The sequence below is a fragment of the Acomys russatus genome, chromosome 28, assembly GCF_903995435.1.
Source record: "Acomys russatus chromosome 28, mAcoRus1.1, whole genome shotgun sequence".
Taxonomy (NCBI): Eukaryota; Metazoa; Chordata; class Mammalia; order Rodentia; family Muridae; genus Acomys; species Acomys russatus.
In genome coordinates, this window is record NC_067164.1 from 4,629,186 (window position 1) to 4,645,854 (window position 16,669).

The window sequence follows — 16,669 nt, forward strand, 5'->3', positions numbered from 1 at the left end:
GCCCAGACTTGACCTCAAATCTCTGCTCAAGAAAGTGGTCTTCCTCACTTAACATCTAGACTCCTGTGTGCACAGCCCTCTGCTAACTTAGTCTGCAGAACACCAATCAAAGCTGGGAGTGTTACAGATTAAAAATATTAGCTATATTCAGAAGTGTTAGCTATATCCAGCTATATCCAGCTAGTTTCTCTTGAAAACTATTTGCTAAGGCACCAGAACCCGTTTTGGATAAGGGAAAGAAGGCTCATAGAGTGCCCGGGGTGCCCGAGACTGCTTGGGCATCGCTACCGTAGTTCTTAGCGATAAGAACGAGAATGTTGCCGTGGAGGGACGCCAGCCGAGCTTATGGTGCTAGCGTTGAAACCGTCCCTGTCCTCTTTCTTTTTCTGGTGTACCACGTAATGTTATTTCTAGTCTTCAGAGTTAGTAATGGGCTCGGACCATGGGCTATTAGGAGAAGCTCCAAGAAAGCGATTACATTTCCAAGCCTGCCTCTCTTAGGTAGAACTTCATTTTAGGACTTGAAACATATTATGACTGAAAGAACCATTAAGAGATGTTTTTAAGGTGTTGTAGATACACTTTGCCATAAAAGGAAAGAATAATTTTGCCCCATAAAATGAGAGTATGCACCAGCCAGTGTAATGTAATGTAACAATGGACTTTGAGGCTGAGAGATGATTTGAGCCAGGCTCAGGTCTGTTAGCTGGAGAGCCAGAATTAAGTTCAATTTTATTCTTTTTTCTTTTTTTTCCCTCTGCTGGGAAGTCATCATCTCTATCCTCTGAAAGCTAAGACATTGGTTCATTTTTATTGACAACATGGTTTGCAAACTTCCCTTTCAAGTTTAGTGAGCAAAGTGGCGGTCAGTCAGGCTTTCCCTCCTAGCCAACGCCAAGAAGACTCTGGGCAGCAGTCAGTCAGGCTGTCTCTGGTCCCTGTCCTCTCTATACTGGAACAGAAGGGGCAGCACCTTTTCAGGACTCACCTAAGGGCTTCCTTGTATCAGTCGCAATGTTACCCTGGCTGCTTTTGTCAGCTCCACCCCAAGCATCAGCATGTCACCGTTCATAAAATTGCATGCAAAGAAGATGCTATTTCTGCCTAGATTTTGAAGCACGGCCAACCATTTGCTCCTCAGAAAGGCCTCTATGGGTCATTCCGTTTTCCTGTCACTTAAAGCAATGATTATAGACATGTGGGTTGCGACCCCTTTGTGGAGTCCAATGAACTTTTCACAGGGTTGCCTAAGACCATCCGAAAACACAGGTGCTTACAGTTCATAACAATAGCAATTACGGTTATGAAGTAGCAACAAAAATAATTTTATGGTTGGGGTCACCACAGCATGAGGAACTGTAGTGAGGGGTTACAGCATCAGGAAAGGTGAGAACCACTGCCTTTGACTTCGTGGCTTTATTGACTTTATTGGCGTTGTTCACAGAAAGCCGTATGAGACAGCCTAGGGTTGCGCCTTTGCCTCTGCCCTGGTAGTTTTGTGTGAACTAATGTGTATACAGTCCCTCCCCCTTATGCTGTCCTTGCACACTGTGGCTCTGGGTTTCAGGAGCAGCCACCTGGACTACAGATGCTTTTCTCAAGTCAAATTGTCCGAACCCGGCATCCTTCTGACTTGGTTCAGTGTAGAGTGCTAAGAAGTCAGTGCATCTCTGTGTCCTTCCTGCCTCTCAGGAGCCATCATTCACTTGCTGCGAGGAATCTCAGTGCCAGTGTCTTGTCTTTCAGATGCCCTAGTGTTCCTACAAAGCTTTGTTTCTATACAAGTGTCTTGTTTTACTCATCACTTTGGGAACTGTGGAGATTTAAAACTACCGAGAACCTTCTAGAAGAGAATATACAATTCATTTCATTTTTGTTTTAAAGATTTATTTATTTATTTATTATGTATGTATGCAGTACTCCACCTGTATGTACACCTACACTACATGCCAGAAGAGGGCACCAGATCTCACTATGTATGGCTGTGAGCCACCATGTGGCTACTGGGAATTGAACTCAGGACCTCTGGAAGTGTAGCCAGTGCTCTTAACCGCTGAGCCATCTCTCCAGCCCTTAATTTCGTTTTTATACCATGTTATTTTTAGGAAGATGGAACCATTTAGGAGACAAATGGTGGACAGCAAGAATAATTTGAATAATAGAGTGCCATTGAGTATACTGGAAGAGCTTTATAATAAGAAATAAAAGAAACTTAAATAAGAAATCAAAGTCTTTAGGCTCACTCATTTAACAGAGCTCTTTCTGTGAGAGATAAAGAATGCCGTTTGTCTGTCCACTAATCTAGGATAGTGAAAGAGCAGCTGCAGCGCTCACTTGATGACTCTCAGCACCGACTTGCCGTAAAAAGAGGTGAACTTGAATCAGCCCAAGAACAAATTAAAATTCTGGAGGAAAAACTAGGTGAGCCTTTTGAAAATTTGCTTTTGTGAACCTTAATTGCCTCCACCTGACAGACAGTCCCCTCTCTCTGTAGAGAAACTGACCCACAAGATGACGTCACAGAATGAAGAAGCGCACTCGATGAAGAAGACCATCGGGGTGATTGACAAGGAGAAGGACTTTCTCCAGGAGACTGTGGACGAGAAGACGGAGCAGATCGCCAGCCTGCAGGAGAGCCTCCTCAGTAAAGTATGTATGTGTCCTGTGTTGTCCCGAGTCTCTGCAGGGAGCTTAGTTTTCCTCCACTTAAAATACGCGCTTGCCCAGAGGGAATTCCTTAGACCCAGGGCTCTGTCTTTGACGTCGCTAGATTTCCTTCCATCCTAGTGATGGAATCGTTACGATGGGATTTTACCTATTTCTAAATGTGATTTTGTCTCACTAAAACACACTTTAAAGAAAGCACTGCAGTTCTTAGGCAGGTAGAGTCATGCTGAGATGTGACCTAGCGATGGGGATAGAGCTATGTTTACTTAGAGCTTCCTTTTATGTACAGTGTATGTACTGAACTGTGTATTTAACTGCTTTCTACCAAAATTTAGTTAGAGATGATTCGCTGTGAATGACAGATTCTTTTGTTTCTGCAATTTCTCCAGGAGAAAGTTATTGCCCAAATGAAGGTCACAGTCACGGAGTATGAAACATCTTTGAAGTAAGTAATCAATGAAATGGGGTTCTGAATTTGAGGAATTTCCAGCAAATAAGACCTTCCCTACTCAGCAGAATCTCCTGTGACACCCCTGGCTTTGCCGGTGGCAGGCTTGCTTCCTCAGCCCCTGCTCTGACTTGCCCCCTGTGCTGCTGTAGCCTCTGGCCTGTGCTTTTATCTGCTTGCTCTTTATACTTACGTAATCATCTCTTCAGTCCTGGTCATCCCAACTTAGATCGCTTTAGTGGCTAGCTTTTGCATTTGTTCTTGACTTAAGCCTAACAATTTTTATATTTTGTGACTGGAAGATTTTAAGCCATTTTTTTTAAAGTCACTAATTATATTTTACATGCCTTTATGTTTTATATAATGATGGAAATATAAACACTAAATAACCAAGTGTAGTAGCACACACCTTTAATCTCAGCACTCAGGAGGCAGAGATAGGTGGATCGCTGTGAGTTCGAGGCCAACCTGGTCTACAAAGTGAATCCAGAACAGCCAAGGCTACACAGAGAAACCCTGTCTCAAAAACCAAAAAAAAAAAAAAACAAAAACAAAAACCCACTTAATATTTAAAGTAGTTTTATATTGTATTTTATTTTGAACACTTGGGAATGTTACGTTTGCTTAACTTACGGAGTAATGTTTATTGTATGGCTTTATTTAAATACAATGACTGAGGGAAATCTAAAGCACCTGAGTATTTTTAGTTAGTGTCCAAAGGCAGCAGTTTTATCCTCTACTCATTCACTTACTGGGTGCTAAAGCCTCATTTTCAGTGAACGAGAGTTTCCCCTCTTCCACAGACAGCTTAAGGAAGTCTTGGCTAATCGGGACCGAGAGATAAGCAGCCTCCGACGCCAGCTTGACGCAGCTCACAAGGAGCTTGACGAAGTTGGGAAATCCAGAGAGATCTCTTTTAAGGAAAACAGGAGGTTACAAGATGACCTCGCCACCATGGCGAGGGAAAACCAGGTATGAAACCAGGCAGGGCTTCTTCATGAACTTACTTGTTTTCTAAGTATTAAACTTCTAAATATTTTCTTCTAAAAGGCAACAGTATTGAACGTATGCAGTGCACTTCCTTGAGGGGAGTGGCGCCTGTGAGGGCATTGGCACGGCTGGTCCTCAGAGTGCAGCCACCACAGGAGGGCTGACCAGCGCAGCTGCAGCCTCCCTTTCTGTCCGTCTGGAATTGCGCTTCCTCCTAGGATTTTGTATGTTTTAACACATAGCCCTAGCTGGCCTTGAACTCCCTGTGTAGCCAAGGCTGACCTGATCTTCTTTAGCCTCCTGAGTGTGGGAATGGCAGGTCGTTTCACCAGCCTGATAGCATTTGGCTTTTGTTGCTAGAGAGCATGGCTTTCCTTGTGCTAGCAGTCATGGTCACAGGATTGGGTAAGGACAGCAGCACCACTCTTAGGGCAAGTCTTCTTTATTTATAAGGGACCTGTGATAAGCAGCAGTGATACCTGCTTCCTTCTGTGGTCTTAGGTAAATGCCTGTCAGTCGAGACAAGGACATTTTAAATGGCAGATATTATAAGGTTTTATTTGTACTGGGTTATTTCAGGCTTATGATTTCTTTTATGTGTAAAGAATTACTTCAGTATTATTCAGTAGCAATTGTATTGTAGTTATCTCAACTTTTTAATGTCATCTACTAACCATAACTGGCCCTGATGTAAAATCAAATACAAGGTCAGACCTGTCATGGAAGTTTTATGGTAAAGTTGGCTAAAAAGTCAACATCAGAACTGGGTAAGAAAGAGTGCGTGGTGTGAGATGAAACTAGGGTGTTCTGAGTTCAAGTCCTTAGCACCTACGTGAAGCCTGGCATGGCTGCCTGGGACCCTAGACTTGGAGGTCACAGACGAGCAGATCCCAGGAGCGTGTCGGCCAGCCAGAAAGACCTGACTCAGGGGGGCGGGGCAGAGTGGTAGAGGAGGACAGCTGTGCACACCAGCCTGGGCACCCATACACATATGTGTATGCATGCACGCGCACGCGCGCACACACACACACATACACACGTGCATATACATACATGCACACATGTGCACATACACAGTGCACACGTACTGCATCACCAACCCCCAAAGGTCAGTCATAGAAAACTAACACGATAGAGGTTTTTCCGTTTTTCTTCTTCACTTCCAAAGGGGCTCTTTCTGCTTTGCTGACTTACAGGAAATCTCAATCGAATTGGAAGCAGCAGTGCAAGAGAAAGACGAAATGAAGAGCAGAGTCCACAAGTACATCACTGAGGTGTCGCGGTGGGAGACCCTAATGGCATCTAAGGTGAGGAGAACAGGGGTTAGCTCGCGTCTAAGACTGGCTTTCTCAGAACTCTCCTGTGCCTTTAATCCTGCCTGCAGCATTAGATAGCGGACATTTGAGATTAGATGGTAGGCATTTGACAGTAGAGGTCTTTCCTACTAACGTTGTATTTCCCCATGGATATTAGTAGGGTACTTGTACGCATATTCATGTTTCCTAAATTCACGCAGTTCCGTGTGTGTGTGTGTGTGTGTGTGTGTGTGTGTGTGTGTGTGTGTGTGTGTGTGTGTGTGATATAAATGTTCCATTGACAGTACTGACTTAGAAGTAATGTGATTGTTTGTAAACCAGGAACAAGAAAACAAAGACTTGCTGGATAGATTCCAGATGCTGCACAACCGTGCTGAGGACTGGGAGATCAAAGCCCAGCAGGCTGAAGGGGAGAACAGCTCGGTCCGCCTGGAGCTGCTGTCCATCGACACAGAGCGAAGACACCTGCGCGAGCGCGTGGAGCTCCTGGAGAAGGAGATCCAGGAGGTAATGGGCTGCCGGGCAGCAGCGGCGCCGCTCAGGAACTGGCACACTCAGAGGCTCCGCGTGCGGTGCGGCCGTGGCCACTGCCGAGCACCAGCTCAGAGCTAACTCTTTGCTACTGATCCCATAACTCACTGGTGCCCGCTGCCTTTCTCACAGTAATTAGAGACGGTGGCATAAGAGTTGCCGTTGAGCCACTCATAAGCGTGTGGTCCTGTGGCGTTAAGTACATTCTTAACACTGCACTGATCTCCACTTGTGGCGTGCTCTCATCTTCCTCAGGCTCACTTAATCTCAAAACATGTCTAAAAGCATGTTTTGTCCTTTTCCAAGGATGCACAGTACTACATTAACATGCCGTTTAGCCATTCACCTTTTGGTGAACTTTGTTTGTTTCTACATTTTGGATATTGACATGTATAACATGGTGTGCTACTTACTTTCATGGTTGCCGTGACAAAATGACTACCAAAGGGCTAAAGGAACGGCTCAGGAGTAGAGTTGAGAGCAATATACCTGGCCCAGCATTTAGACATAAATGAGCTTCCATCATAATGACAGGTGAAAACAATTTTTATTAATACAGTTTTGAGTTCAGTTAAATTAATAAGACCTATCAGTTTGATATAGATTGCCCGTTTGTTTTCTTGGTATAATTTTCTAATTCTCATCTTTCAGGAGAAAGTAATGACTGTACTGTATAGAGTTAGACTCTCCAGAAAAGATATGTATATATTTAGATCCTAAACTTTAGCCTCTTCTTTTGCAGTAGTGTCTTTGCAGATATAATCAAGTAAAATGAGGCTATGCCTGAGACTAAAACCCATATAAAACAAAGGTGATCTAGACAAGTACAGACAGTGAAGACGCCATGCAAAGATGGAGGCAGACATTGTTGGTGGCCGCTAGGCTGCAGGCAGGTGGTGGATTCTGAAGCAGAATCCCCAGAGGGACCCGACTCTGCTGTCATTTGCCATTTGCATTTCCAGCCTCTGGATCTGTGAGGAGGACGTTTCTGTCTTAAGCTACTAAAGTTGTGGCCACTTGTGTCGCAGCCTCAGAATACTGACCAGGTCTGGGCATTAAGCAGAGGTCACTGCTGTAGTCAGCACTGGAAAGTACAGACCTCTCAGGATTGGGGAATGAACAAAACTAGAACAGTGTTGAGGTGTGCGGTGGGAAAGGCCTGGATTGTCTTGAAGAGATATTTACAGAAGTATTAGCTCTGCTGGCGTCACAGATGGGAGAAGCTGACCTGTGATACAGCTCAGTTGGTAGAGAGGCTGCCCAGCATGCAGAAAGCTGGGACGTTGCACCCCACAACCACACAACCAGGGGTGGTGGCACATGCCTACTCTCCCAGCACCTGGAAGAGTGTAAGATCATCCTGATTTCCTTAGTGAATTCTAGGCCAGCATGAGCTGTAGGCGATGCTGTCTCTGAGAAGGTAAACTTGGGGTCTGGAGAGATGGCTCAGAGGTTAAGAGCACTGCGTGCTCTTCTAGAGGTCCTGAGTTCAATTCACAGCAACCACATGGTGAGATCTGGTGCCCTCTTCTGGAGTGCAGGTGTACATGCAGGCAGAACACTGTATACATAATAAATAAATAAATTAATTAAAAAAAAAAGAGAGAAGGTAAACTTTAAAAAGAGGAGATACAAGTTCTTTAGGTACAGAATGCATATGTTATTGTAAATGGAATGCTTCTAACAAGGTCTCAAATACAATTGAAGAGCGTATTACAGGACACTGGAAAAGAGCGACCCTGTGGCGAAATGATGGATAGTTTTGGGAAGTCAATAGAACATGTAAGGGAGGATGTTTAGCATTTGACTGAGTGTGAGAGGGAAGCCTCGTTTAAGAGAGGAAGCAGAAGGGCCTGTCCAGCAGAGGAACCTGAACCGAGTGGCTTTCAAAAGCATTTCAGCATGCCCACACAATGTCCCCTTAGGCAGGGTCAGTAGTGGGCTAGATTACCTTAAGGCGGAGATCACAGATGCAGGCAGCCATCTCAGCAGACACTGCGGCTTTGATTGAAAGACACATAAAATGCAAGGAAGACTTTTGGGCTTCTGGGGTCTTACTAGAGGAAGATGGGCCACTGTGGCTCCCTGTCACCGTTAAGAAAAGGGAAGAGCGACTCTAAGAGTGGCCCAGAAGCCACAGAGGAGCTCCACAGGGCAGTTCAGAGGCTGGTGGCTCTTCCACTGCCGTGAGAAGCCAGAAGACATGGACCTAGGCTTGGGGTAGAGATAGTGCTGCTGTCTGAGGATTAAGAATGTGAACATCCTGGTAGGCCAGGGGACAGTCACTAGCCACAGACAATTACCCGTAAGACTGAAATTGAATAGACATTGTTTTGGCTGATTCCAGATTTGCTTTGGACTAGGGTTATGGTTTGAATCTCACACGTCTCCTAAAGACTCGGTCACCAGCCTGTGATGTTACCTCAGGGAGTTGGAATCTAACAAGTGGAGCCTCACTGAGGAAGTTAGCTCACTGGGTGGATCTGAGGGGATACTGGGACCTTGGTCTTTCCTTTCCCCCTTTTTGCTTCCTGGCTGCAATGAGATGCGTGGACTCCCCTGGACAGATTTGCCCATGCACATCTGTCATGATGTATTTGCTGCCTCACCTCAACCCAGGAGCAGTGGGGCCAGGTGATTGTGAAATCTCTAGAGCTCTGAGCCAGAATCATCTTCTCCTTCTAGATGGTTCTTCAGTATTTTGTCATAGTAAGTGAAAGCCGACAAGCACCGCTGTTAGCCAGCTTCATTCCTCCTGCCCTCCTGTTGAGAATGAAGCCGTCTCCTCTGCTAACATACTGTTGTTTACTGGTAGCAGATAACTTGTTTTCTAGTATTAGAGGTTGGTAGGTAGGGAAAAATGTTACCCCAAAGTGTGCCAGAGTCGCATTTAGTTGGTGCACTGGTTAAAGGTACTTGTAAAGCTGGATATTTGACTTTTATTCCTAGATCCCACATGGTGGGAAGACAACACTGACTGCTGCAAGGTGTTCTTTGATCCCCACACATACTCCTCCAACCAGTAAACATATATTCAAAACATTAAACCCTATTTAATAAAAGACTTTGGCCACAGTGGAGGTGTTTCATGTTTGAGAAGGACCTAAACTTTGCAGGGTTCAGAGTTAGTAAAATTATGACTGCCGAAAAATGTCCTGGAATGCCTCACTACTTGTGACTGTGACCTGTCTGCAGACATGGTTAAGATTAGCTCAGGCTGGGTAAGTCAGTGAACAGCCCATGTGTCTCTAAGGTGGGGGCAGTTTGGGACACAGGAGAGTACTGTGAAATTGGAGGTAGAGATGTCTACAAGGCAAGCTGATTGCTACAACCAGCAAAGAGAGTTAGGAGAGGCACAGAGACTGTCTGCTTCAGTCTCCAGAAAGAGCTGGTCTAGAGAAATGGCTCAGTAATTGTTGAAGGATGATTAACATTTATGAATTATTTTAGTGAAATCAGCAGTTACTCCTTAACCAGCTCTATACCCAAATAACCACACAGAGAGACCAGGGTCTGTTTAATCAGCCTATAGCGCGGTGCTGTGCAGCAGTGACGCCATCCTAACCCTCCATGCTAGTAGAGTTTCTCCCGTTCAGACTTCCCACATTATACTTGCTTTTAAATCGTCTCCCGGGCCCAGGTCATTTCTCCTGATGTTTCCTGGTCTCCCCTCATGGCTCCATCCTCTCTTTCCTCCTCTTTCTCCACCCCCCACTCCCACTGGATCAGTATGTCCCACCCTATTCTCTGCTATTGCTCAGCATTGGCTAATTTGTTTTTATTGACCACACAAAGAACAAATGGTGACATGTTTACACAAACAGGAAAGGGTAAACTGAACACAGTCCACAGGAACATTATGCCACCCGTGGTTAAAAGCTCTGGCCGCTCTTAGAGAGGTCTTGGGCTTGATTCCTAGCACCTACATGGTGGCACACACAGCCAGTAGCTTCTGTTTTAGGGGATCTGATGCCCTCTTCTGGCCTCTGTGGGCACTGTATGCACATGGTGTATAGACTTGCAGGCAAAATACCCCTAACACATAAAAAGAAAATCTTTTTTTTAAAAAAAGGAATATTGGCTTGCAGCCTCCAGATCTGAAGGGGAAGTGATGACACTTGGTGTTATTAGTTATTTTTGTTGTTGTGATAAGGCACCGTGACCAAAAAGGACTTAGGGAAGAAAAAGTTTATTTTGCTTTCCGGATTCAGAGGGCAAATCCATAATAAGGGTTGAGAGAAACATGGCAGCTGGAGGCCGGAACAGGAAGCTGAGATCACACCTTCAGTCACACATAAGATACCACTAATTAGTTGAGCTACATGAGCCTATGGAGGACATTACTCAGTCAGACCACCACACACAATCTGCAGCAATCTAACTAGTAATGGCAGCTCCAAACTAGTAGAATAAGCCCACAGATGCTCTACTAAACACGTGCTTCTCTGCTTCTGATAGCTTCTTAGAGGCAACTTGTAAAAGTAAGTTTTACTCTTCTGATTTGATTGTCATCTCCGAGGCTTGCTACCTTCTTCTGCTTACCTAGGCCTAGTCCTGGAAGCTTCTAGCCTCAGTAAAATCTAATCTAGGCCTAGAATGTTATAGCCTCTGAGACTTACTGCTGAATAAGCTCACTCTTTCTGGCTCTTTCTGAGCTCTGGCTGGCTGTGAACGCAGAGACCTGCTTGCTCTGTCTCCTGGGATTGAAGGCGTGTCCGTATTCCAGCCAGACCACACAGATCAAGACAGTCATGTTCTGAATTAAAATTCCTCTACAGTGATTCCTTACTTTTTTATTCTTTATTATTGCTAATATTCTTATGTGATATATAAAATTAGTTTTTATATGTTTTTTGGTTTGTTTTGTAATGCTAAGGCTGGAGTGCTGGGCCTTGTTCTAGGGAAGTGTCCCACCAGTGAGCTACACTGTTAGCCTGGCTTTAGGTATTTATATTTAATTTATTTGGGGCAACTGCTGTTTGCTGAAGGTACTAACATTGGAAAATTCAAGTGTTTACTTTTCTGGAGCTATGATATCTAATAATCTTTATTGCACTATATATATATATATATATATATATATATATATATTTTTTTTTTTTTTTTTAATGATTGATTTCCGTGAACTCTGTTAAAGTCAATTTGCTTTTTAAAAGTGACTGTCTTCCTGAAACCCCAAAGTACAGTTTATGTAAATTCACAATTATCACATAAAATTTAAATAATAACTTTAAGATATGGTTTATTTAGGAAAATATTATATTATTTCAAATTTTGCTCATTATTTCAAAATTATTAGAATCTAATAAGGTTAGATAATAAACTAGACTAAATTTAAATGTAAATTCAGGTGCTTATTTTTGAGATTTAGAATTTAAAAGAATGATTTGTAAATATATACACATATATTTACATATTATTATTTATAACTATTTGATGAGAAAAAGCAGAATTATAACAGGGGACATTTATGAAGAAAAAACTTTAAAGATTACTCATTCACAACATTTTAGTATCGTTTTCATCTTTGTGTCTTCTAAATATATACATGAGATATTTAGTTGTTATGATTAATAGCTATATGCTACTTATTTTATGCATTAAGTAGGCCATCTTAAAATAGCAAGTTACTTCCTGAGAATATTTTAGCATGTGCAAAAATTGGCACTTGGTTTTCTGAAGTTCCTGAAGCCATCTTTGAAGGCTTGCACTTAAAAGACTGGGTTACTTTTCTTCTCTCAGCACATAAATGCGCATCATGCTTATGAGTCTCAGATCTCATCAATGGCAAAAGCCATGTCTCAGTTAGAAGAAGAGCTGCGACATCACGAAAGCGAGAAAGCAACAGTGTTAGGTGATCTGTCGTCTCTCCGAGAACTTTGCATCAAGCTTGACTCGGGCAAAGACCTCATGACCCAGCAGCTGACTTCCAAAAGCCTGGAGCTGGAGCGGGTAGGTGCTGCGAGGCTGCCGCGCACGCTGCTTTATGAGACCCTGCACGCGGGGGCTTTTTTTTACTTTACATTCTTTCGTGTGTTCCCTGTTAGTTCCCTCCTACTGCAAGATTTTATGAACTGGATTAGACTGCAGGCTCTGCCGGGACTTGTCTGCGGAGCCTGAAGATGAGGGGGTTGTAGTTAGAGACAGAATTCTTGCTTTCGTGCAAGAACCCTGGGTTTGGTCTCAGTTCTGCGAGAAAACAAAAAGAGGATACAGTTGCGTTGGGAAGAGATGGTACTTTGGAGATTAGGCATTTTCCAGCTGTGGATCAGGAACATTCATTATTTTTCTACTTAAAAGTAAAATTTGATTGAAAGATAAGCAGACTGAGCCATTCCTAAGTCAAGACATTACCTTGAACAAGCTGGTGCGCGCTCTCACATGAGCACGTCTCTACGTTTCTCTCGTCAGGTCATGTACTGGGGGGCGGGGGGGTTAGGACTATATTCTGTTGTCCTCTTGACGAGGAGGATGGCTGCTGGTCACTGCTGAGGCAGAGGATGCCTTAAAGCCAAGGAAGCCCTTGTAGAAGTAGCAAAGATGACATTTAAATTGTGATGCTTTTCTTACAACTAAAGAAATGTTTTGAAGTCTTCAGTTAGTACTCAAAAATGAAGTAATTGATGAGTCAATATCCATTATATTTGAGATAAGTAATTTCTTAGGCTAAGCCTAAATTTTCACTAAATTAATCTCTGTTTTTCCTGTAGGCGGTAGCAGAATTAGAGAATGTGAAATCGGAATCAGAACTATTAAAAAAGCAGCTGGCAGGGGAGAGACAGACAATTAAAAACCTTGAGTCCTTGCTGGCTACAAACAGAGATAAAGAGTTCCATTCGCACTTGACCTCCCATGAGAAGGAAGCGGAGATCCAACTGCTGAAGGAGAAGTTAAACCTCTCCGAGAGCAAACTGTAAGTGTCACGGAGCGCCCGGGGGGCCGAAGTGTTTTTGACAAAGTGGTTTTCACCTTTTGGGTAGCGAGGGCAGTATGGGAGTGTGATACAAAATCACGGTACCTGATTTTGTTCCTGCTGCATCTGGATGTCCAGAGGCATAGCTCAGGAGACCTGTCATTTAAAGCCCAGCTGTGCGCATCTTCACCCCAAGGTGCTGCCATGGGAGTGAGCAGCGAGGAGTGAGCTTCTGGGAGAAGGCAGCATCAAGGGAGAGTGTGAGGCGTGAACAGTGTTTTATTGGGGAGGCATGTCAGGATAAGATGTGCCATCAGTGGGACAGGCTTAGAGCAAGGGTGTTCATCCCCATCGAGGAGATTGGTGATGACGTCATCTCAGAAGAGAAGAGCCTGGGTTTTCGAGCATGCAGAAGAATGGGCTTTTTACAGGGCTATGGGGAGTTAAAACTGCTCTTTGTGAGGCAGAGGCAAGGAAGGCAATGTCTTATATCCTGTGTTTCTAGCTGATTGGTGCTGCTGCACGTACAACACACGCTACCAGCTCCATAAATCAAAAAATGTGAAAGAAACTCCGGCTCTGAGAGGGCTACTGTTGAAAACCTGTGGCCTCTGTTCTTAAACCTCACTTCCACTTGTGTTTGCACTTGATTCTACAAAAGTAGCCATTCTTTTTTTTTTAACTACTGAGATCTCTAAATTTGTTTTTTAAGAACTAGCCAAAGCCGAGAAACCTCCATGCTTCGAACTAAAGTGACACAGTTGCAGACAGATTATGATACTCTGAAAAGGCAGTTTTCAAATGAGCGATATGAACGGTAAGACACTTCTTTTCAGCATTAAACAGTATTTCTACATATCTTGTATCCTACTCAAAGAGTATTTAATATGGCTTACAAATAGCGAGCTGCTTTACTATTAATATGTAAAATAAATTTCTTGGGCAATTCTTAGCTGGGTGTGGTGGTGCATGCCTGTAGTCCCAGCACTCGGAAGACAGAGGCGGTAGATCACTTTGAGTTCGAGGTCAGCCTGCTCTACAAGCAAGTCCAGGATAGCTAGCCAAGGCTACACAAAGAAACCCTGTCTCGAAAAACAAAACAAAACAAAAATTTAAATAAATAAAAAATAAAATAAATGTCTTGGGCAATTCCCCAATAGAGAGATTCTGTAAGAGACCGGATCCCTGTAGTAAGGAAAACAGCACTATGTAGAAGTGCTTCTGGGAGCATTCTGCAGGGGTCAGTACGGTACAGAGGGGAAACAGCAAAGGTCCCTGCAAGAGCCCCCAAATATAGTGCAATTGGAGGCTCTGAATGCACGTCATCATGAGGTAACAATAGCGATCCTCTCAGGAGAGTAGCTGGCAGTCACGAGCTGGGCACGCAGCATGTCTGGCTATCCCAGCCTCTCATGCCCACATGTGGGACCCTGAGGTCACTTGTAAGTGGTATGGCCACTGCTGAGACACAAGCCCCTGCTCCTGACCTCTACAGCGATCTCCTGCTCCTTAGTCATGCCCACACTCAGAGTTCAGTGCAGGTGCACCGAGTCCCTGGTGTTGCAGAGAGGAGACCTGTTTAACAATTAAACCAAGCCAGACATGCCGTACACCTGCGTCCCACCGTTCAGGAGGCTGAGGCAGAGAGATCGTGAGCTTAAGGCCAGCCTGGGAGACCAGTGTCCAAAGGGAAATGACTTCAAATCAAATTTCCAAATCAACAGCCAACTTACATTTTTCCTGCTGCTCTTTCCTTAGATACCTGAGATTAGTTCTTGAGTAGGCTAAAACTGCCTATGGATCATTTAAATTTTTTATCCTTCCCTGTTTACATCGAAACTTGAGTGAGATGGTGCATGAAGTACAGAGGGGATTGCCTGTGACGTCAGTGGTTGTGACTTCAACTAGAAACGTTTTATTGCAGCAGTGGTATGAAAGCTGTGGTGGTTTTTGAAATTTGGAAGAAGGAATGCTAAGCTGTATATAATGACTTCTCTTTCTTAATGATAACCACACTTTCCCGTAATCTCAAGACCCTCAGTGATGCTCTCTACGGCCCAGAGTTAAAGACCCACCCCCTTTCCTTAGCCCTGGGCCTCATGAATACATCTTCCCTGCTCTCCACCATCAAACTAAGTGGCGCCATCACCCCATCCTCAAGGCAAAACGTGGTTCTTGTGGGTCGAAAGAGGCAGCAAAGCAATCTCGTTACCGCAGTGCTTGATGGCCTCAGAGGCCGCAGTACTGCAGTGTGCCATGCATTCATTCAGATTTTTGGAGTGAGGAAGAAATCTGGAGAGAAAAATGTCTTTTAGAGGTCTCTTTGACAGGGTAATACTGAAAAAAAGGAAAGGTTTGAGCAATTACACTAGGAAGAAAAGCTGAGTGCTGAGTGACTCAAGAAAATGCCAGAGAGTGGGGAGCCACAGAGGGGACAGCCAGGCGCAGGCAGACCCCTGACACTGGGAAGGAAGGGGGGATGAAGAAAGGGAGGTTAGAGACACAGAGAAAGCTAGATTTGTGTGCAAACAGATGAGAAAGGAAGAGGCAGAGGAGGGGAGTGTGCAACTTGGGTGCACTGGGGCTACAGTGACAGGTTAGCACAGTACAAATGACTGACTTTGAGTTGATATACACCACACCCACACACACACACACACACACAAACACACACACACACACACAGTGCGTGAGAGGCTTGATGGTGCATATTCTTTTAATTGAAATGTTTCATCCACTCCTGAAAATAAACTACAAACTGGGGCTGGAGATATGGCCCAGTGGTTAAGAGCACTGGCTGCTTTTGCAGAGGACCTGGTACCTACGTAGTGGCTCACAGCCATTGGTAACTAACCCTCTTCCTCCCATCACAGGCACCAGGCACATGTGTTGTGCACAGACATGCTTGCAGGCAAAGCACCCATACTAATAAAATACAGTTAATAAACCTTTTGTTTTAGCCCTGCAGATTTGGTAAAAGCATATAAGGCTATGCCAGGCATCCTATCCACTTGCAGTTCCAGCTGCTTGGGAAGACCAAGGCAAGAGAATCACTTGAGCCTCTGAGTCCAGGATAGCCTGGGTAACATAGGAAGGCCCCATTTCAAAGGCAAAACAAACTGAAAGAGTTTTGGTGGCAGAAATGCTAAGCATTAGTAGGTGTTACATAATTGACTAATAACTGCAGTAGCCACTTTTTAGGTTTTCATGCTTCTTATATATTATCTCTCCTGTGATCTTCACCAACAGAGAGCGAGCAGTGCAAGAGATGCGCCGACATGGCATTCCTACATCACCTCTGAGTTCCACTCTGAGATCTCCTTTACAGTCTCCTGAACACGTAAATACATAGTTATCAGAAGGGTATGTATCAACTCCCAAGGACAGCTAAAGCTAATCGGTAGCTGTACAAATGTGGAAATCACTGTCCCTATCAAGGAAAGAGAGATGATTTGGAGCGGAGTTTGGGGGGAACTTCCTGGAGCAGTGGGAATGTTCTGTGTGTTGGTGGCATGGCAACAGTTACATGGTATGTGCAGTTGTAAATGTTCATCAGCTGCCATGCATTTCACTGTGCGTCAACTCTACCTAAAAAAAAAAAAAAAAGGAAAAGGCTAGGATTGTGGGTCTGTGGAGGAGCTCTCGCCTTGCATGCAGGAACCCTGGGTTCATTCTTAGTCCTGCAGAGGAGTTGGGGCATTTTAATCACCAGCCATGGCAAACTGCTAAGAAATATGGGATGCCACAGGATGATATTAACCAAGTACCAAATTCAGTGTACAAATACTAGCTGATGAAATGGGA

General features: G+C 44.2%; 1 protein-coding gene across 1 annotated transcript in view; it reads left to right on the forward strand.

Moving 5' to 3' along the window:
• Cep135 (centrosomal protein 135) overlaps positions 1 to 16,227 on the forward strand; it is a 53,991-nt gene extending 37,764 nt beyond the window's left edge. Inside the window, exons 16-25 of the mRNA XM_051170302.1 lie at positions 2,306 to 2,421; positions 2,495 to 2,649; positions 3,057 to 3,112; positions 3,919 to 4,087; positions 5,302 to 5,412; positions 5,743 to 5,928; positions 11,695 to 11,904; positions 12,663 to 12,865; positions 13,578 to 13,682; positions 16,115 to 16,227. Of these exons, the coding sequence (XP_051026259.1) occupies positions 2,306 to 2,421; positions 2,495 to 2,649; positions 3,057 to 3,112; positions 3,919 to 4,087; positions 5,302 to 5,412; positions 5,743 to 5,928; positions 11,695 to 11,904; positions 12,663 to 12,865; positions 13,578 to 13,682; positions 16,115 to 16,217 (1,414 nt within the window). The 3' untranslated portion in view covers positions 16,218 to 16,227. The remainder of the gene's footprint in view (positions 1 to 2,305; positions 2,422 to 2,494; positions 2,650 to 3,056; positions 3,113 to 3,918; positions 4,088 to 5,301; positions 5,413 to 5,742; positions 5,929 to 11,694; positions 11,905 to 12,662; positions 12,866 to 13,577; positions 13,683 to 16,114) is intronic.
• The last annotated feature ends 442 nt before the right edge of the window (positions 16,228 to 16,669 follow it).